The 22,494-nt window shown below is 39.8% G+C and overlaps 1 protein-coding gene across 3 annotated transcripts in view; it reads left to right on the top strand.

The window, feature by feature from the left end:
• LOC145981868 (aldehyde dehydrogenase, dimeric NADP-preferring-like) overlaps positions 1-22,494 on the top strand; it is an 81,303-nt gene that overhangs the window by 39,044 nt on the left and 19,765 nt on the right. For 2 of the 3 annotated variants that reach the window (XM_083115327.1, XM_083115329.1), the window contains exons 7-9: positions 5,707-5,937; positions 7,779-7,976; positions 17,727-17,842. In XM_083115327.1, the coding sequence (XP_082971453.1) occupies positions 5,707-5,937; positions 7,779-7,976; positions 17,727-17,842 (545 nt within the window). Of the gene's footprint in view, positions 1-5,706; positions 5,938-7,778; positions 7,977-17,726; positions 17,843-21,780; positions 21,897-22,494 lie in introns of all 3 variants that reach the window. The other variant, XM_083115328.1, reaches the window with a different exon arrangement.

Below are 22,494 nucleotides of genomic sequence, written 5' to 3' on the forward strand. Positions count from 1 at the left end.
ATGGATGGGATCTGGTGACAAATGAAACGCATGGACACATTCGCCCGACTGCAGTTACACCAGTGCATATCGCACGTGTTGAGCAAATGATTCTTGAGAACCGGCGAGTAACAGTGCGGGATATTGCTGCCGAGGTGAATATCAGTGTCGGGAGTGTTGAGACAATCATTCACGACCATTTACGCTTCCGCAAAATCTGTGCAAGGGTGGGTTCCCCGCCAGCTGAAATTCGATCAGAAGTGGACACGCAGGATGGTCTGTGAACAGCTTCTGAATCGGTTTCGAGCAGAAGGTGATGAATTGTTGCAATCCATCATTACGTGTGATGAAACATGGTTGCACAATTCAACCCCAGAGACCAAAAGACGCAGCATGGAGTGGCGGCATAAAGGTTCCCCGCCCCCCCAAGAAAAGCAAAACGCAGCCGTCCGCTGGAAAGATCATGGCAAGTGTCTTCTGGGACATGAAGGGCGTTATCCATGTAGATTTTCTGGACAAAGGGAGCACGATTAATGCCCAGTATTACTCCACATTGTTGAGTGGTGCTGTACGAAAGTCCATTCGCAAGAAAAGACCTGGGATGTTGTCTGGAAATGTCATTCTTCTCCATGACAATGCCCGCCCTCACACGGCCAATGTGACAACAACAACTCTGGCCGACATGCGCTGGGAAGTTCTGCCCCATCCCCCCTACAGTCCGGATTTAGCCCCCAGTGATTATCATTTGTTTGTACCCCTTAAAGACCATCTGGGAGGGAATAAATTCACGACAGACGAAGCACTGCGGAGCGATGTCCTCCAGTGGCTACGACAACAACCAAGTTCTTTCTATGCCAAAGGAATTCGGGAGCTGCCAGAACGATGGCAACGGTGCCTCGGCGCGCACGGAGAATACTTTGAAAAACTGACATAGTTTGGTGTTTCTTCTGCTACCTATTTCCTCTGCAGAAATAAAAGTCCCGGTCAACCTTGAACAACCCTTGTTGAATTAAAACCACGTTTTTCGGCATAATTTTGCTTATTACTCTTTTTTGGTTTCCTCTGAATGTGCAGGAACATTTTCCTATGGCTATCTACATTTGTGGAAGTAAAAATATACTTACAAATAATTATTTTGGCATATAATGGCGTATTTATGAATAGAAATACTTGTTTTTCATTTCCTGGCAAATCGTCTCTAATGAACATTCATCGTTTTTCCCCCCTACCCCTTCAATTGGAAAGTTCACAGCCAACATATGATTTTTTACCCTTTTGTGAAAATTAATTACTCTCTTGCTATTTGCTATATAGACATGAAATTTTGCACATTGATTCAAAATACTAAGGGATAGAAGTTACCGTACAGAAACGTTATGTATATTTCATCAAATGTCAGTGCTGCCATCCCAAAAAATATTTCAAAATTTAAAAAAAAAAAAAAATGTTTACTTTACTTTTCCAAGTATTCAGTGGATTATGGATATTCATTACAGTAAGGTAAATTTTACTACAGGGAAGTTATTTCAGTCGTTCACCGCCAGCGTGTCGGCCGTTCGGCGGACTCTTCATGCAACAGGTCCCGGCAAATTGCGTTCAGGAAGTCCGCAACAGAAACCGCTTGTTTTGTAATGTTTCCACTTTTCACAATTACAGTTACAATTACAATTGAAATAAGCACGTACCTTGTCGCAAGGATGCTGGAAAGGTGTCCTCCCACATACAAATATTTCTGGCACCTTATTTCTGACATCTAATCTTAGATTAGTCATCGCTACTTTATCGTCAGTTGTCAGAAAGGGAAGACAGCATCCCGGCGCATAAAGCAAACCGAAAGCGTAAAATGATATTTAAAAGTAATAATAATGATGATCACTAACCTCCTGTGTTATAAGAGATGTTGAAAATGACCTCCTTCAACAGCAATACAACGCGTTTCTTAGGTTCAAGAGATCCTGTCTCTCGTAATTCCCTGACCACTTTTTCTTTGCAAGAATTCGTTTTCACGTAATTATCGTACATAAAAACTCTCTGTTCAAGACTATATTTGTTTAACGACATAAGTTATGAATGAATAACAATTAACACACAATAAAGCACTGGCCATGAGTAGTACATTACAATAACACAGTATAAGCAACAAGCGTACTGATAAACGCAAACAGAAGTGAACATGAACGTACACTTGACGTCTGGTAGCCGACAGTGGCTCTAACCATTTTTCGGCAATGTCCCTACAGACGTAGTCAAAATGTCCCTACAACTGACCAAATGTCCCTACGCCAAGTAAAAACAACACCTCATGAGCATGCAAAACAGAAGATAAAATATACACATTTACTTACCAAATCTTTCTGCTCGGTGCTTCCACAATTAATGAAGGAGCGAATTTCCAATACATGACCCCTCCCCGATTTTTGTAATATTTTGCATACTCACTAATTGAGGCCTCCTAATCACGAATTTGAAGTTAAAATTTGGGGGGTCACGTGTAGAAATTGCAAAATAAGTGAAATTGAGTGGTCCGCGATCGGCACGATTGCTCATTATTTACCGGAAGATTTTGTGTTTCCAATACTTAAAAAACGAAATATACATTCCTGATATTACTACGACCCCAAATTTTAACTATGTTTGCCTATCCTATCCTAACCTAACCTAACCTAACCGTACCTGAATGGTTCGTGGGGCTATCCGTCAATGGTTTGTGGGGCTACCCGTGCATGTTTTTTTCGAGCCCAAATTTTAACTATGTTTGCCTTGCCTAACCTAACCTTACCGGGAATGGTCAGTGGGGCTATTCCTGAATGGTTTTGTGGTAATTGTGATTACGAACCGATAAAAACTATTATTTTCGTAGCACTTTAACGGCAAACGTTCATCATCGAAGATGCCATTTTCGTATCCTGCAATTTTATGATTGATGTACTGTTGCCAAATTTACCTGTAATCAAATCAGTTCTTCTACATCGTGATTGTCGCTGTCACATGTAAGCACGTTCTTTGGGCAATATACTGAAATCCATAAGTTTATTAATTAGCCCACAGCCATCCTCCTGCACACTCCACCTAACAATCTGTACAACGTTAACAACTTTTTTACTGTTCTCTTCCGCCATTCTTACACGATCCATGCTCTCCAAGTATGAAATCAACAGTGTGGCAACGCTGTAGACAGCGTAACTAATTTTAATTTGTTCATATCAACAAATATGGCTACCATACTTGTATACGGAGAATCATTGCGAGAATTGAAAAGCTTATTTTACAACTTCTACACGTTAATGAACATTTTTTCCCCCTCACCCCAACATGTTAACTTGAGATAAATAATCACGAATAATTATTTCGTGAGTATAAGACGTAGCATAGAAATTACAGAAGGGTCCGGTATTGTAAATTCTTGCCTTAATGAATAATAGGGGTGTGCTGGACAGAATTTTTTGGGTCGGGACGGTAATTTTTTTAAATCCCGACATTCAGGACTGAAAAATTTGCAATTTCCCGACCAAGTCGGAAAATTTTCTGGACGGGAAATGTTCGAAATTTCCCGAAGCACTGGAAATCTCGAATTTTACAAGTCATTTTCACTTTAAGTGATTGTTTTTGCATTTCTAGAATAAAAACTTACAACTTTCGATAAGTTCCAGAAACTTACAAGGCAGAAAACGTCGATAATTAACGACTTTTTAAAGTAAAGAATCCAGCACACCCCTAATGAATAACGTTGAGTCGTTTACTGTTGATTATGTTATTTGAAGTCATACATGCTGCTGCTGTGAAGAGATAGATGTTGGTTGGTGATGCTGTATTTCCTGCAGTCTTTAACAATTTTGGTCCCATTTTATTTCCCTTTTTTGTTTTTGTATCACTTAACATTGAAAATATTCTTTCCGTTTCCGCGTTAGAATGCGGCAATGTTAGCACTATTTTCGCGAGAGTGGAAATGTTTTCAAAAAGGAACTTGCCTTGAAAGTTTTTGGTAACCGATAACATGTTCCAAAATTGTGATGGAGATTTGTTAGTTAGTTCTTTTTTCTCCTCCTCGCTAAAGTATCCAGATAAACTAATTCATAAAATGTAATTTACCAAGATTGAAAAAAGTACCTACGTTTTCCCTCATTTGGCAAAATCTGTCCCTACGTTCCTACGCGGGCGAAATTTAGTGAAAAGTCCCTATGCGGAGGGACATGTCCCTACGGTTGGCATCACTGCCGACACGTGCAGTATGAAGCGCCCTCTCGCGGCTGACAACTCACCCAACCCCCGATAAGCTGCAGGCGCTGTCGCGACAACTGAGGATAAAGCAGCGATGACTAATCTAAGATTAGATGTCAGAAATAAGGTGCCAGAAATATTTGTAATTGCGAGGGCACCTTTTTCTGCAATCCTTGCGACAAGTTAAGTGCTTATTTCAATTGTAATTGTAACTGTAATTGTGAAAAGTGGAAACATTAGAAAACAAGCGGTTTCTGTTACGGACTTCCTGTAATGCAATTTGCCGGGACCTGTTGCATGAAGAGTCCGCCGAACGGCCGACACGCTGGCGGTGAACGACTGAAATAACCTCCCTGTATTTATTATTAAGTACGAATACATTGACATCGGACACGTAAAGTGGTTTCAACATCACAAGAAATAGTAAATTTACCATTCATCTGGGAAAAGAAAGATGACATGAAGCATACAAGAAATAAAGTTGACATTGGCATACAAACATATCTACAGACCCTCAATTTTGTGTTTGAATAAAAAATACTAAAGTTTATAAAATAATTTACAAAAGTTTTATGAAATTTTTTTGAAGCATCAGTGTTACCATCTCATAATAATAAACATTTGTGAAAATTTTCATTATCATTTATTTTTTAAAAAAAAATTTCGCAGAATGGCCATGCAAGAGAATCCCCCAACCCAAAGACAGATGGAAAATCATCTAAATATGTCTTTGGAAACTGTTAACTGCACCTTGCACCTGCATACTGGTGGTGGCTTGTGTTCATGGGAGTGTTCTCGTCCCCTTTGTTGGAGAACCGAATGCTGGGGCCATGCAATCCTTATACTTGCCAATCACATTCTTGAATAAAGTCAAACGAACGTCACAATCCTTGCTCTTACACTACTTCCTGATCATTGACACACTGAACTTTGCGTCATAAAGGGCTACAACATAACTTTCCCAAAAGAGACTCAGTTTTGGCAGCATTTTCGGGCAAGTGAGAAAACACAAACACTTGAAAAGTTATACAACGTACTCCTCCCAAAAGTGGCTCAGTTTGGGCGGGATTTTTGGCCCAGTGAGAAAACACAACCACTCTTTTACAGCTCACACACTACACTGACAAACTTGCCCGACCAAGGTTGGGTGAGTTCATTCTGAGCAGGGGGGGGGAAGGAATCATGTTTGGTCAAATATATGCTGAACAGCCTTTGTATAACACTGTTGTTATTTATTCCATGATCCATGTTGAAAAATAAAAAAATGGAATTCCCTTTAAAATCTAGTCTCTAAACATAACCAATTTGAAACTACTAAAAACACTGAAAATTATATCGTGACAAATTTGGGTCCTTTGTATTCTGTATTGAAGTTTTTTTAGGTAGCCTGTTACTACAGGCTAGCTGGATCAATACCAGGTTAAATAAAAGGGTGTTATATTTTTTCATCATGTAAGTTGATGTACTTGACACACATTTTTTGTTGACTCTCGATTGTATTCCTTGCAGCCCAGTGTTCATCGATAGCACTGCAGACATGGAGAAGTCGGTAAAGCGCCTGCTGTGGGGAAAGTGCATCAACGCTGGACAGACATGCATTGCCCCTGACTATGTCCTGTGCTCGAAAGAAGTCCAGCAAAATCTCATCTTTCACATGAAGATTTTATTGCAAGAGTGGTACGGAAACAGCATTAAGGAATCTCCCGATCTCGGCCGTATTGTGTCGGATAGGCATTATCAGTAAGTAGTAAATCAAAAAATGTCTTCTCGTCATGTAAGTGTATCTGATCATTTGTATAATGAAGCTGTAGTTTATATACGAGGGTTACAGGAAAAGTCGTGGCAACAATTGAACCAAGACAGCTTCACTTTTTGGTCAAAATTGTTTTTTTGCTGTAATCTATCATGAAAAAATGCTCTTATCTGCTGGTGCAAGAATCGGACAGCTCCACAGATTGGTTGCGTAGTGGGAATGGAAAGGAGTTATCTGGCGTGTTTCTGCCGGTGCATGATTGCAGACAGCTCCTGGAGCAGTCTGGTTCTTGCAGCGGCTATAGTTCAGTGTTCGGCCACTCGGCGGTGTGCAGCAGTTGCTATCGAGACCGCACACTTCAATATGTATGTTACCGTTGTTTCTAGCTATTGCACGTTAATACCCCTGGATGGGTACTTCTTCGACATTTCATTATTTTATTTAGTTTTTCGTGTCTCGTGAAAACTTTTGGAGCTGTCTGGTTCTTGGACTGGTGTCTTCAATTTTTTTCCACGATAATGCGGGCCAGGCAAGAAATTGTAAAATATACGAGGGACATTCCGAAAGTAAGTTTAATAATTTTTTTCAGAGGGAAGCTGTATTACAAAGTGAGAAAACACATTGCCATAACGAAAGACAATCTTTCCTGAATTGACGATTGAAGGAGCGATGACGCATGCGCAGAGTGCCGAAGAATAGAGATAAGCAGCAGACCGACGTGCCCGAGTGCAAACTAGTATGGCAGAAAGACGTGTGCTGGAAACGTCACAAATGGAAGTGTGTGCTGTCGTGTGCTATGAATGGGCGCACGGGACTAGTGTTTAAAATATTCATCGATGCCTACAGAGTGTCTATGGAGACGACGTTGAGTGGTTTTGTTCGTGGACGACAATGCAAGACACCACACAGCAAGGGTCACTGCAGAATCGTCGTCTGGGATGGGAGAGATTGAATCACCCTGCCTACAGCACCGATCTTGCTTCATCAGACTTCCACCTTTTTCTGCGTTGACGTCAGCACTATCAGGACGTCACTTCAGAAGCAACGAAGAGGTGCAACAGGCTGTGAAGAACTTCCTTAAATCGCTGAGCACCGTACCAGGAGGGTTTCTTCAAATTGATTTCACGGTACGACAAATATATCCGTGTCTGTGGCGACTATGTGGAAAAATAGCCAAAAGAATGTGTTTTGGTATGGCATTGTATTCTTCTGTTTGTAATAAAGCTTCCCTGTGAAAAAAAATGACGAAACTTACTTTCGGAACGTCCCTCGTACAATTGGAAGGTCATGATATATGTTAACGTTTCATGTATGAATTTTGAACAACATAGAGATCTGTATCAGGATATGTGCAGTCACAGGTCATCCTGAATGTTGCATGTCGGCAGTTGCATCTTTCCATGCCCGAATGCTGCTGCCCACCTCGCAACAATTCAGTATGGTAGAGCGTCATTTCTAAAGCTTCCACAAGCTCGGTGTGACATTCTCTCGCATTCCTTCCTCGGAGAACTGCTATTTTCACATAAGAACACTGTTCACGCCAGGTCACATTCATCCTGCATGACTGTTAAACACGCGCGGACTTCCCACTTCCCTCAGTTCAATATCTTTGCAGCCACAGCCATCTAGTGGTGTCCAATGTATATTTTAAAATTTCTTGCCTGACCTGTAATATCGTGGAAAAAAATGGTTACCATAACTTTTGCTGTAACCCTCGTACATTATGCATTGCAGTTCTTTGTGGTTTGAACAAAATCACGGTTCTGCAACATTTGAAAGAGATCATGGAAAGGTTGGAGTATGAGTGATACTCTGGCTGTCTCCGCAGGCGTTTGGTGTCCCTCATGAAGGATGCAAAGGTTGCCATTGGTGGAGAGTGTGACCCTTCGGAGCGCTTCATCTCACCCACCGTGTTGGTGGACGTGAAGCCTTCAGATCCCATCATGCAGGAGGAAATATTTGGACCAATTCTGCCCATGATTACGGTGGAGAATGCGTACGAAGCCATCAAGTTCATTAACAGCCGGTAAGTCATACTTTAGAGCATGCTTATAATAGTAAGGAGCCTTGTAATCAAGAGGTCCCGGGTTCGATATCAGGCTGAGGCATATAGTGGTTCAGATCCCACTTTAAACTGTAGGTCCAGCCCCAATTAGGCTATCTGTGTATAAAGTGGACTCAAAACAAGAAGTCAATCTCTTTGTAAAGAATGAGATGTCTCAAAGCTCTATTGGCAAGCATACATATTTAATAGAATCTTTGCCTTCTCTCTCTCTCTCTCTCACTCTCTCTCTCTCTCTCTCTCTCTCTCTCTCTCTCTCTCTCTCTCCTTTTTTCTTTCCCTTCTTCTTTTTTCTTTTTTACAGAGAGAGAGAGACAGATTGATTTTTTAAATTTATATTAGAGGGGAACACTGATTAAGTTCCCAGATTTTACATTTTCCTGTATTTTATTTATTTATTATTACTTTATTGGACAGTGTGTTAAAATATTATAAACGAGCTTATCATTCCGTGTATTATTTTTAGAATCTTATTTCTTAATCTTGCTTATTTTTTCAGATTTATTTCATTATTTTGGTAACAACAAGTTTTAAAACTTTCTTCCACTTTAACACTTTACATTCCAGACAATATTGTATACCCTGTACCAGGTAACTGTAGAGCAGGTGAACGAGAATAAGTCTCTGCGCAAGTAGTGACTTGAGATGGCTCCACCAATGAACAGTGAGAGGAACGGGACTGCATAATGGACGACTGGAGTTACCCGGCTTTCACCACTTGATTTCCGTCCTCTTTCTCTGCTGCTATGTGCGGCCCTGCTCCACAGTTAGCTGGGACTGTGTATTTCTGTTTTAATCATTCTACTTAATATCTTTCTTAAACTGTTGGTATTTCATTTACAGTGATTCACTTTGTAAATTCTGTGTGAATTTTAACTTTAGTGCTTTCGAACTTTGGCACCTTCAAGATCGTTATTTTCCCTTTCGTAATGTTTGTTATATTAACCATGTGTCTGACAATTGCTACAGATTCTAAAGGTGTTTCATAAGTCCCCGTACCCCTACTTGCACGCATCATGTTGCAACTGTGTTGAAATTTGACCAGTATTTGGTTTCTTGGAAATTGTTTTCGTGGTTGGCATCCGTGCTCTGAAGGTCGCATGAAACCATAGCTAGAGGCATGCAAATTTCGTTTTTGACGGAAACACAAAATATGAAATAACATGCTGTAATGTTAATTTTTCATGTTTCTGAAAGGTGTGAGGTTCATTTTCCTACCCTGTTTTGTCACGAAATAATGTGAAATGAACTGCAAAATGCGAAATATACTCTTAAACACGAAATTTATCGTTTATATACCGATCTGACACTTTGTGAAGTATTCTGCGAGTTAATCAATTCACGGAAAATTGGTTAATTCTGCTATAAAGATTTGAGAAGCAAAAATGGACCCCTTTACACAGGAATAAACTTAATACTCTGGTAACTACATAACTGTGCTATTAGAAGGGGTAAGTTTATTTTGTGTAATAAGTGCAGTTTTTAAATCAAATTTAGGATTATATTCACAATTTCAAAGCCAAAATGTCATTTTATATACCACTTTTGATGTGATTATTCACCGCTATAGCACCGAAATTTTATTTTATTTACCGCTTTTGAAACCGAAATAGACTCTCTTTTTGTACAGAAGTTTTGCTTTTTAATGTACCAAAAATATGTGCCTCTAACCATAGCTGATGTGAGTGGATGAAGTTACAGTGCTGAGAAATGGTTACTGACGTGTGTGTAGGTGTACACGGTAATGCAAGTTCCTAAGTATGATGTAATTTAAATAAATAGATACATATGTTATAACAAATAGGGGTATGGGTATTTCTTGGATACTCTGTATAATCTTTCATGTCTTATTTTCTTTGACGATGCACAATTCTTTACGTTTTTATTGTTTCTAAAATTTTGCAGTTTAAGTGTTTATCACCCTCTATAGGCACTGCAACAGCTAAAATTATATGTGATATACAGAATACTAATTTTGGGATGCTAATGTACATCATATATGTAAATTGTTTTTCTGCATGAATAAGTCTGTGTTGGCTGGATCTTTGTCAGAGGCATTTACAAAGATATCCTTTGTTTCGAAAGGTGTTGGTTATTTTCTACATTCTCAACATGTTGATCAGTTTTAGAATGTTTACAGAATGTTCACGAAAATATTCATATGGAATGTATTTACAGTATTTGCCATATTATTGGACTCATTAGTTGATAAAATGAAACTCACTTTATGTTTAGCAATGTGACAGATTTAATGTTCTGTGATACTCATTGCATTGTTATACACACTGCAAGTACTGTCAGTACTTCGTATGACAACCTTTGACTCTTTTCGAGCCCATTTTAATCACTGTTTCTGTACAATTCCTTTATCACTCTTATTTCATCACTCTTATTTCTAAACTTCAAACCACGTGGTTTATGAAATTACATGTTGCTATGGAGATACAAATAAAGAACACCCTTACAACAACCAGAAATAATGTATTTTCTTTGTTATAACCAAACAAATAGCATAAATACGAGGGTCATCCAGAAAATAAAGACCGTTTGGTTATACAAAATGAAAACACAATATTTATTAAAAAAAACAATTCTGTTACATACCTGAAGCTTCCTTCACTTCTCTACATAATCACCTCCTACATTTAAACATTTGTCGTATCTGGGCACGAGCTTCAGAATTCCCGTGTTATACTCTTCATTAAGCCAGGTGGTCACTGCATTCTCCAACTCTTCATCACTTCCAAAACGTTTACAGTCCAGAAACTCTTTCAGCTTAAGGAAAAGGTGGAAATCGCTAGGAGCAAGGTCTGGGCTATAGGGTGGATGATCAAAAATTACGCCTGTCTTGCAAGATTCTGTTGTTCACTGCAGTCTTCAGGTATTCTGTGATGAGTGATGGGCATCCAGGTCGAGTTTCATCATGCACATTTGTTCGTCCATTGTTGAACATTTCACACCATTTTCTCACATTTCTTTCGTTCATTACATTATCACCATACACTGCTTTCAGTTGCCGGTAAATTTCTGCCGGTTTCACCTTTTGAGCGTTCAGAAATTGAATAACACTCCTTACCTCACAGTCGGCAGGATTTTCCATCACGCAGTTCATTTTGACCACCCCAACTGCGCAAGGACGACTTCTTGCAACCTCCACTCACAGCGTTATGAGCACAGCTGTTACGGAAGCCAGTTGACCCTGAAAAGTGAAAAAGGAGTGAGCTGCGTGGCAGAAATGCGCGAACGGTCTTTTGTTTGAATGCAGTGACCACCTGGCTTAATGAACTGGAGGCAGAAGAGTATAACATTGGAATTCTGAAGCTCGTGCGCTGATACGACAAATGTTTAAATGTAGGAAGTGATTATGTAGAGAAGTGAAGGAAGCTTCAGGTATGTAACAGAATTGTTTTTTCCAATAAATATTGTGTTTTTCATTTTGTATAACCAAACTGTCTTTATTTTCTGGATGCCTCTCGTAATATGGTAAACAATGTACGTATTGTTCCAGACATTTTTGCAAATATGCAAAGAACCGTGCTGCCATCTGCTTTTGGGACACAATAAAAGAAAGGATTGTGGGAAACGATTATATCGAAGCAGACAAACAGTTTAATCCCATAAAAAGTTATAACAATTGTCAAATATATTTAGTTAACACTTTCAAAACAAGGAAATGTACTTCTTTTTTACAATGAGTCCAATAAGTTGGCCAATACTGTACTATAGAAAAAAACACCTTTTTTAAAAAAGTATTTCACATATGTAAACATCCCTTTACAAAACCATTCCACATAATAAAATAGGAAAAATAGAAATTCATGATTCTTGCAAGAACAGATTTATTTTAAAACAAGTTGTTTCTGGTGCAGGTCTGTAGCCCGTTAGCCTTGAAGACTAACTGAAAAGTCTATAGATAACCTTAATTTGTTTTCACAAAGCTCACTTTTTATAATTTAATATTCCCTGTTGAAATACATATATTTTAGACCCTTTGCCATGTATTTTAAGGTTAAGAATGATCAGTTACGGTGTTAATACTTCAGCAACATAATAATGTTATGATAATTGGTAAATTTGCCCATTAAGGTAAATAACTACACAAACCTAATTTAAAATTTAACTGAAATGGAATACACAGTGCGACAATTTGAAATCGAGACTGGTGCTATAAAAAATAAACATGTGCGGACAATACCCTCCTGCATCCACACATTGTTGCGCTCTGCCTTACAGTGCATGGAAGGATTTCTGGAATTCGTTTTGTGTAATGCTGTTTGAAATCATTGTCGTGGCCTTCTTGATTGTTGGTGCATCATCAAAATAGGAACATTTCAGTGGAGCTCTCAGTTTAGGAAATAGAAAATAATTACACAGAGCCAGATCTGGCAAATAGGCTAGGTGTGACAACACACAGATTGCTTTTCGAGTCAAAAAGTCCTTCACAATCGGAGCCTTGTGACTTTGAGAATTGTCATGAAGCAGATGCCAGCTACCATCAACCCAGTACTTGAACCTCACACGTGTTATTCTTTGTACAAACGTTTCAGTATCTCAAGATGAAATCCAGCAGTAACAGTCTGTCTGTTATTTCGATCTTCAGTAATTATTGTCCTCACTTTCTCGACAAGTTGCGGTGTTCTCACTGTCCTTGCTGCACCTGGATGTTCGTCGTCTTTTAATTGACTTCCGCCCTCCAATGAAATGCCTGTGCCATTCGAATACATGCCTATGGGATAAACAATTGTCCCCATACACTTGGTGAAACATGTGAAATGTTTCCTTAGCAGTCTTACCCAGCTGTGCACAAAACATGTTTGGGTTTTGTTCCATGTTGAAATCACAATGCACTTTCACGACATGTGCCCACACGCAACAATGTTGCTCAAGATCCACGATCTCTGCACGGTGGCGCCACCTACAGAGGATAAAGAAAATAGTCTCGATTTCAAATTGCCGCACTGTGTATGTTTGTTTTTCACAAAGTTGCCTTTAATCGTATTAAGTATGCTCAGATTATTTTTTCTTATGTTGGTATCCCTGACCACAATAGCTGTTCAAAGAATACAAAATTGTTTTATGTATGTGAGCTGCTTGAGCAGAAATTCTCTTTGTCTCTATAACTTATTCCTTCTGTTGAAACAATTGCTGGACCAATTCCAACAAATAGGATGGTTAGTTCTGGTTTGCTGATAATAACTGGAGAATTCAAATTAATCAGTCAGCCAAATAAAAGTTATAGCTGTCTCCATTGTGTAACTTGAAGATGCCACAAGGGTGATCAGAACAGAAGGTTAGCACTGTGTGATGATGCAGGGTATAGGTTCAAATCCTGGGCTGGGCATCAGTGTTGTATGCGAGTGCCCCTTCATCAATTTCATCATTCATTCTACTTACTGTGATTACGAGGGCTAGGATTTTTATGACTTGGCATATTTTTTTTGTAAGGGTGATGTGTTCCCTAAATACGAGGGGCGTATCATAAAGAATTACACTTTATTGTATTCGATACATACTGACATAGATACATTTAATCGGCTATATGCACTTTCTCAACATAGTCCCCCTGGAGCTGTAGACACTTACGCCAGCGGTGTGGAAGTCGTTCGAGACCATTTTGAAACCAGTTCTTTGGAGTTGTGTTCACCCATCGCCTCATGGAGTTCCTCACAATTGTTGAAATGGTGACCACGCAGGGGCTTCTTCATGGCGCCAAACAAGTGAAAATCGGACGGTGCCAAATCGGGAGAGTGTGCTGGATGTGGTAACACTTGAAACCCAGTCGGTCAATAGCAGCTGTTGTTTCACGACTGGTGTGCGGCCGGGCATTGTCATGTTGGAGAAGCACACCTTTGCCCCATTTGCCTTGCCTCTTCTTTTGAATTGCACGACGCAACCGCGTCAGTGTTGCCACGTAGACTGCACTGTTAACGGTGTTTCCCCTCGGTAGCCAATCAATGAGGATGATGCCATCACTATCCCGAAACACAGTGGCCATTTTTTTCCCAGCCGTGGGCGCTGTTTTGAATTTCTTGGGTGGGGGGCTACCCTTATGTTTCCACTGCATGGATTGGGATTTGGTTTTCGGTTCGTGGTAATGCAGCCACACTTCATCACCTGTCACAAGCTTCCCCATGAAATCAGCTGGATTCTGGTCGTAAAGTTCCAAAAGCTCCCTGGAAATGTCTACGCGTTGTTGTTTGTGGCATGCGTTAAGATATTTCGGTACCCACCGAGCTGACACTTTACCCATTTTCAAGTCACTGTGCACAATGCATTGCAGGGTTCGTCTGCTTAATCCCGTAATCCTCTCCAGTTCCGTAAACGTCACACGCCTGTTCTCCAGTATGACATTTTCCACACGCGCGATGTTTGTGTCTGTTTTCACACTCACATGTCGCCCTGGACTCTTTCCCTTCTCCGTCGACGTTTGACCGTTTTTCCAGCCAGTTACCCAATTATACACAGTTTTCCGTGACACTGCATACTCGCCACACACAGCCACTAACCGTCTATGGATACGTGCCGTTGTTTCCCCTTCCTTGCACAAAAAACAACTCGTCCATCGTTGACCACGTTCATCTTGTTCCATGTTGTCCGCAACAGCACACGTGACGTTGTGCTTCGACGGCTGCACAGGCCACAGACTGCACACTGTCACACGGTGCTGCCACCTGGCGGTAGACAAGGTACCTATGTGCCCATCCTGCGCAGTGCGTGGAATTACGCCATTTCATTTTGCATTAAAAGAATAAAGTGTAATTCTTTATGATACGCCCCTCGTATATAGAAATTCATATTTTGAAGGTGGGTCTTAAGGGCATATTTGGCCATATTTGGTCATTTCTGCATGATAGAGCATATTTTGATGGATTTTCGGTCATATTCAGCATATTTTTGCATTTTCAAGAAATATGCAGTCATTTTCGAAGTGGATTCATTCTTACTCCCATGTTTACTCGAGAGTTGTTTTTTTCTTTCGACTGCAGCAACATCTTTTTCATTTTCATTTCAAAATTTAGAGAAAGTATTCATTGTGCATTGCAACTCGGGCCCATAAAGTGAACTAAACATAGTACGTATGTGGAAATATCTCAACATTTAGATATTGATGTTTGAAACAGTCCAGTTATAAGGGTATATTTTTCAAACTATAGTGCATATTTTGTAAAATTTTAGGCCATAAGAGCATATTTTATTTTGCATATTTTGGTGATTTTTAGGTCATAAAAGTCCTAGCCCTAGTGAATACCCAAAAGTGGCAGAAAAGTGACCCTAAATATCAAATCAAATCAATCGGATCCAAAAGGTTAGCTCATTGGCTATTGACTCCTTACTATAAAAAGGAGATTAATTTATTACCTACGCGAAGTTTCGTGTTTCCGCCTTGGATAGTTTTTTTCTTTGATTCATTTCAAAGGCTCGATGCCTTCATTCACTAAGGGTACAGCAATTGGGAGCAGAAAGCACAGCAGATGATGCAAGCCAGGAAACGCACCCCAGTGCCACCAAGTGAGAGAAAATGCAACTACCACCTCCCAGGAACTAACAAAGAAGTGAGACCCTACCATCTCCGTTCCAGAATGAAGCGAGCCTTTGAAATTAATTTATCTAATTGTGCAACATTGAAACACAAAACTTCACGCAGGTAATAAGGTTGTTAGCTCTCAAGAGCTTGGAAGCATATCCGGAACTGACTAGCTGATATCCCCAGAGAGACACTCTTTACTCAGTATATTTTTTATCAGCCAATCAGAGGTTGATTTTTGTCTGCTGAAGTCTGCATCAACCAGGAAGGCAAGGCCATGTGAAAACACATACAAAAGAAGCAAACGACAGTGAACCCCAGTTGGCAATTCTTCACCTCCATTTCTATAAGGAAGGGAAATTTGTAACGATGACACTCCTATCACATTCTTTGCTTGTTTAACTCTTTCGCTGCGGTCGTCGCTTTTATGCACAGCATGCCAGGTGCCTTGCTCCGCGGAAGTCGCATTATTGCGAGTTCATACTTCCACTCGCTGCGGGTGTCGCATTTCTGAAGTATGTCGCTTTTAGTAGCATTCTGACATCTGTTGATAGTATTTTGAAATATTTGAACTTGTAGTTTTGTTTTTATCTATGATGTCGCTAATTACGCCTCCGTTTAGAATTGTTTGACATACGAGCATTGAGTGCTCTGACATGTCAGTTTCAAATGCATGTTTGAATGTAAACAACATGGCTGCGTCAAGTCGTCAACACTTGTCTGATAATGATGTTACTCAACTGTTATTTGCCAACTCAGAATCAGAAGGTGAATTGAGTTGTGACAATAATAGCGACAGTTTTTATGAGACTTCAAGTGGTGACAGTGATTGTGTAGTGTCTGATGAAGAATTTGTACCGCCGTCCGTAACATCATGGAGCAGAGTGCAAAACAGCATTGATCTAGGTGCGGGAATTTCAAAATTTTTCAAAATATCATACCACCAGGGACTACAGAATGGTTTGCCAGTGCAAGGAATGACTTTTGTAAGTTCTCTCTCATATATAATGCAATGTAATTGTGAAAACTATTTTGTTATAAAAGAATATATTTTCAAATTTAATTACGCAGCCAAGGGATATTATGTGCCAGAGAATTCCGCAGCGAAAGAGTTAAAGCTTAGCGATTGTGCCCCCTAAGCTAATCTAAAAGTTTAGTGTTTTGCAAAATCCTGAGATATTAAAATTGCAACTACAGAAACAATCGGTAAAGTTTGAAACTCCTCACAGTCTTCAAAGTTGTTTTTAAGAGGAACTAATAATTCATAATTGGGAAAAGAGAGATGCGGTAGTATATAAATACGGAGAAACAGTACTCACTTTTATCCGCGAAGCTGTTTTTTCTTCTTTTTCGATTAATTTCAGTGGCCACCATCATCGTTGGAACTTGCTGTGCTGTTGCTTGGCATGCATCTTTTGTTTGTAGTTCTCTGGCTGCCGCTAGGTGCGCTGTTGTTAACTGTGCATCCCCCCCTTGATAACCCAGGTGTATACGATGCAGTGAATGCAAGGCTCATTACATCGGCAGGTCCATCAGATCTGTCAGTGAAAGAATCCAACAGCACCTAGCAGATGCGAAAAAAGCCCAACCCACCACTGGTCTTGCTAAACATATCAAATACAATAGCCATAAAATTAAAAAGATTCAAGTCAAACACACTGCCCTCATGCTCGTAGACACCAAAATCAAGGAAACTCACGCCATAATGCACTTCCCACACGAGCTAAACATCGATAGCAGGCAAGCGCACCACACTTGGATTCCCCTGCTGCAACAGTTATCGCCCGAAAATAGCAGACGCACAGTTAACAACAGCGCACCTAGCGGCAGCCAGAGAACTACAAACAAAAGATGCACGCCAAGCAACAGTACAGCAAGTTCCAACGAGGATGGTGGCAGTGGCCACTGAAATTAATAAAAAAAGAAGAAAAACAGCTTTGCGGATAAAAGTGAGTACTAGTTTCTCCGTATTTAGGAACTAATAAGTTATGGAAACAAACGAATTTCAACCAGTTGCTTGCAAATTCCACAATTTTTTACTTCATCTAAGACCAAGCATTTCCTTACACATGAGATCAGCATGGAAGAAAATACTCTGAGCAGTGAGATATTTTATGTTTTCAGTCTTGATGAAATTGTGTTTCAGTGTGAATAATGTTGTATGACGCATTGTCTCTTTTACCCCCCAGCGAAAGCCCCCTGACACTTTACGTGTTCTCAAGTGATAAGGCCATCCAAGACTTAGCGTTATCACATACGAGGAGTGGTACGGTTTGCATCAATGACACCATTGTACACTTGTCTGGTGAGTCTCACAAGCCATCAGCCAATTCCTTCTTCCCTGTATCTACCCCAAGGCTATAGGGAACAGATGTCACTCATTACAGCGCGTACCACTTTTTTCAATGTTGAATGGTTGGTTTTGAAACAACAGTTTGAGCTAACACAAGCACCAATCCTGTTAACAAATTTCAGACGTTTCAGGAGAACACACGCTCCCTTCATCACACATTTATTTTCATTTAGACTAAACATTCAGTTATAACAATGGTTAGCAATTTTTTAAACAAAAATAATCCCTTATATAATGGATGTTGTCAATGTTACATTGTTGTAATATAGCAACTTAACTGTGAAAGGAAGCAGTGGCCACGGTGGCTCAGTCGATAACGCGTCTGACTACCATGCTAAAGGTCCCGGGTTCGATCCCCGGCCGGTTCAAATCCGGGAACTTTTCTAACAATGGAAGCGGCCCCGGTGCCCACCCAGCGTCGAATAACATGGGTACCTGGGGGAAACCCTGGGGGGTAAAGGTGGTCAGGGGCATGATGCTGATCACATCACCCCCACTCACGACCGGATCAAGAAAGTGTGGGGCGTTACCCCCACACCCCCTATACGCCTTCATGGCGTGGTGCTATGCACAGGGGAGCACTTTACTTTTACTTTTACTGTTTTATTTTTATTTCAGATAAAAAAAATTTGATCACATTATTTTTATTTAAAATTATGAATTTCTGTTACATTTAACAGAAAACATAGAGAGACTTTGTGAAAACAAAGACGACTTTGAATTACCTGATGAAATTTAGGATTCATAATTTAAAATAAAAATAATGTGATCAAAATTTTTTTTATCTGAAATGAAAATAAAACAGACTGCTTCTTTTCACAGTTAAGTTGCTATATTACAACAATGTAACATTGACAACATTCATTATATAACTGATTCTTTTTGTTTAAAAAATTGCTAACCATTGTTATAGCTGTATCTTTAGTCAAAATGAAAAGAAATGTCTGATGAAGGGAGCGTGTGTTCTCCTGAAATGTCACAACGAAGAACTGTTTTCTTATGCTTGTAATAACCATAAACTACAGGAAAATAACTTTGGATTGTTATAAGAAAAAAAATGTTTCACTGTTCGTTCAGTTGTTAGGCTCCAGAAATAAAATGATAGGCATTAAAAAAACTTCTTATCTCTTTGCCGATATTTTATTCTCTCTCTGCATACTCTTAATTTTTCAGCCTCCCCAATGGCACAGTGGTAGCGTCGTCACCTAGTAATCAATGGGTCCCTGGTTCGATTAACCGGTGGAGCCATATAGTGTTTCGGATCCCACTTTAAACTGTAGATCCAGTCCTGATTAGCCTTACTGTGCATAAAGTGGACTTTAAAGTAACATATCATTAATTTATTCCAATGTTTGTGCGGCGAATGTAATTGTGTAAGACTGGAGTGACATCTGTTCCGTTTCTGAGACAATTGGTGAAGGTGAATGTCTTCTTTGCTCGGATACACTTCTATCACTTGCACTGCATGTACACAGAACGAGCACCTTTTTTCATTATTATTAATTTAAACCTCACACGAAGTAAATTGTTACATTGAGACTCGTTGTCAATGTTATCTTACATTTTCTTGACTTAAACTGCTTTTTTCTGTAGATTTGTATTTGTATTCATGATACTAGTCACACCAAGGACTGTTTGAACCAAATGTCAACGTTAGCCAATTGATGTGCATCAGCGGACATTAACAGTACACTTTTTTTTCAGAATTTTTTCTTTAATTTTTCTCATATCTTTTGTAGATTAAGCTCTATTCCATGCAAATAGACTCTAGTATTGGCTACAAGTATGCATGCAATTTTTTTCAAGCTAGATTTTCTGATACGAATCACAGTTAGGGCCTCCCCAATGCACAGTGGTAGTGTCATCACCTTGTAATGAAGGGGTTTGATACCCGGTGGAGGCACGTAGTTGTTCAGATCCCACTTTAAACTATAGGTCCAGTCCCGATTAGCCTTACTGTGCATAAAATTGACTTAAAACACCAAATCAACCAACAAATCACAGTTAAGATAGAGGCGTGAGTTTATTTGCATTTAGTTACAGAGCACCAAAGTGTGGGTTCAAACTGTTTTTGCTTTCTAAGCTAACCACTGAATGAAGTGTATACAAGGTCTCTTCACCAAGGAATAAGCAACTCTAGGATATGGAAATACAAAGTTTTAGAATATTACATGTAAAAAAAAAAAATTAAAAAAATTCTGAACATTTATACACTATATAGCCAAAAGTCACTGGACACCAAAGTGAATGTGGGCTCGGGCCATTAGTTTTGGTCAATGGCAACATGAACAGTGGTGTTTATGAGGACATTTTAGACAATAGCATCCTGCCCACACTGCGACAACAGTTTGGAATTACCCTTTTCTGTATCAACATGATAATGCCTCTGCCCATAAAGCAGGATCCATTGCATCATGGTTTGAGGACAATCTGGTGGATGTGCTTAGCGGGTCTGCTCAAAGCTCCGACTGGAACCCCATACAACATATTTGGGATGAACTGGAGTGTCGGTTGCGTGCCAGACCCACTGGACCGAAAACCATCCATGAACTATTCACGAGGCTACAGGATGAATGGAAACAAATTCCACTAGCAATATACCAGAACTTAGTAGAAAGCCTGCCTGAAGAGTAAATGCTGTAATGATAGCGAAAGGAGGTCCGTCATCTTTTTAGTTACCTGGCTGGTGTCTTTGGAATGAGCAGCACTGGGTGTCTGGAGACTTTTGGGTATATAGTGTACTTTATAAAGGAGTAAATGTTTCTTGCAGCGAACATAAACTTTAGTGTCCAGATGGTCGATTTTGGAACCTCTTCAGCTTCCATGACACCAACTAGCCTCTTGCATAGTCATTTTCTATCGTGGTCTACAATTTAGCTAGTGTGGGTGCACTTGCTGAACCTCTCACACTTGCCCCACCCTCCCCTATTATTAACAAGTGCCATTTGAAAAGATTTCCCTTTTGTTACTATTGGATAAATTGAAGATAAAGGACTGTAACTCCTCAACCACTGCATCTTTTTGAGAAATTTAAAATGTACATGTAAGAGTGGTCGTGGTGGCTCAGTCGGTAACGCATCTGACTACCATGCTCAAGGTCCCGGTTATGATCCCCGGCCGGTTCAAATCCGGAAACTTTTCTAACGTTGCCCACCCAGCGTTGAATAACATGGGTACCTTGGGGGAAACCCTGGAGGGTAAAGGCAATCAGGGGCGTGGTGCTGATCACATCACCCTCACTCACGACCGGATCAAGAAAGTGTGGGGTGTTACCCCCACACTCCCTATATGCCTTCATGGCGTGGTGCTAAGCACAGGGGAGCACTTTACCTTTTACCTTTTACATGTAAGAATGAGTAAAAAGCAACATTTTAAGCAATATACGACAATTAAGGGTCCAGGGGGTATGCCATTTTTTTAAAAAATATCTAAATTTTCTTCTTGAACACTAATTATTGGGAAGCAGAATGTACAAATTTTACCTTAGCTAAAAACACTATCTAAGAAAGAAAACAAAACCGATTTCATTTCTGTACGACAATTATTTCTCAAGCTAAGATTTTTTTTGCAATTTGCCGCAAGTTTGAAAAACGCCAGCTTAGAAAGGTGCCGGTTTCAACGGGAATACACTCACGTGAGGCTCTCTCCACTAAAGGGTCATAGGCATAGGAAAATGTATATTTGAATGTTTTTTTCCTAAATGAAATTGATTTAACAAAGCTAAGCAGGCTGTAGTCATTGCTAGAGAAAATTTGCATGAGTTGTATAAATCCCACCTTGCATGCAATACCCGTAGCGTATCCTTATAATTATTTTTATTATTTTAACTCTTCTTCCTTATATATTTTCTGTACATGTAAATACTATATCCTACTTTTCACTTGGTGCAGGGAAAATCCTTTAGCTTTCTACGTCTTCTCACAGAATATGGAGAGCATAGATTTGCTAGCCAGTAGTGTTCCTTGTGGAGGGATTACGGTTAATGATACTATTATGCATGGTTCAGGTAACTAATACAGTTTTACTTTCTAATGGATAAGAGTAATGATTATATACGTGTAAGTGTTACAAATAGTATTATTTATAGAGCTGAGCCAATACCAGTGATATTGGTATCTGTCAGTAGCGGCTCGTGCCTAAAATAACAGGTGAAGAAGTACAGGGTGGCCAGAAAGTCCCTTTACACCTGAACTAATTGCGTGTAAGATTGTAAGTTATTTAAGATTTTTGCCTCCCATCCTGATCATTGATATGGCAACAGTGCTCCTCACGTGAATTGCCACGTGACTGTCCGCGGAGGGAGAATAAAGTCTGTGCGTTGACCAATTCATTGTTGCGCCTTCCGTGTTGGGTGATCAACAATGGCAAATACCAGTGATTTCGCTTAGTGACAAGTGTGTGGGTCCATGAACGGAAGCACAACGGAATGTAGAGATGAAATAAGTGGAGGTGTAAAGGGACTTTCTGGCCACCCTGTACATTTATAGGCAATGGAAAACAAATAGTAAGTGTCAGTGGGCCCCCCACAATTTAAAACATCTTTTTTTCTTCATCCGTCCATCTGGGAAATGGTGTCTGCAACAAATTACACACTATAGTGCAGA

This window comes from Lepisma saccharinum, chromosome 30, assembly GCF_977018435.1.
Source record: "Lepisma saccharinum chromosome 30, izLepSacc3.1, whole genome shotgun sequence".
Classification (NCBI taxonomy): domain Eukaryota; kingdom Metazoa; phylum Arthropoda; class Insecta; order Zygentoma; family Lepismatidae; genus Lepisma; species Lepisma saccharinum.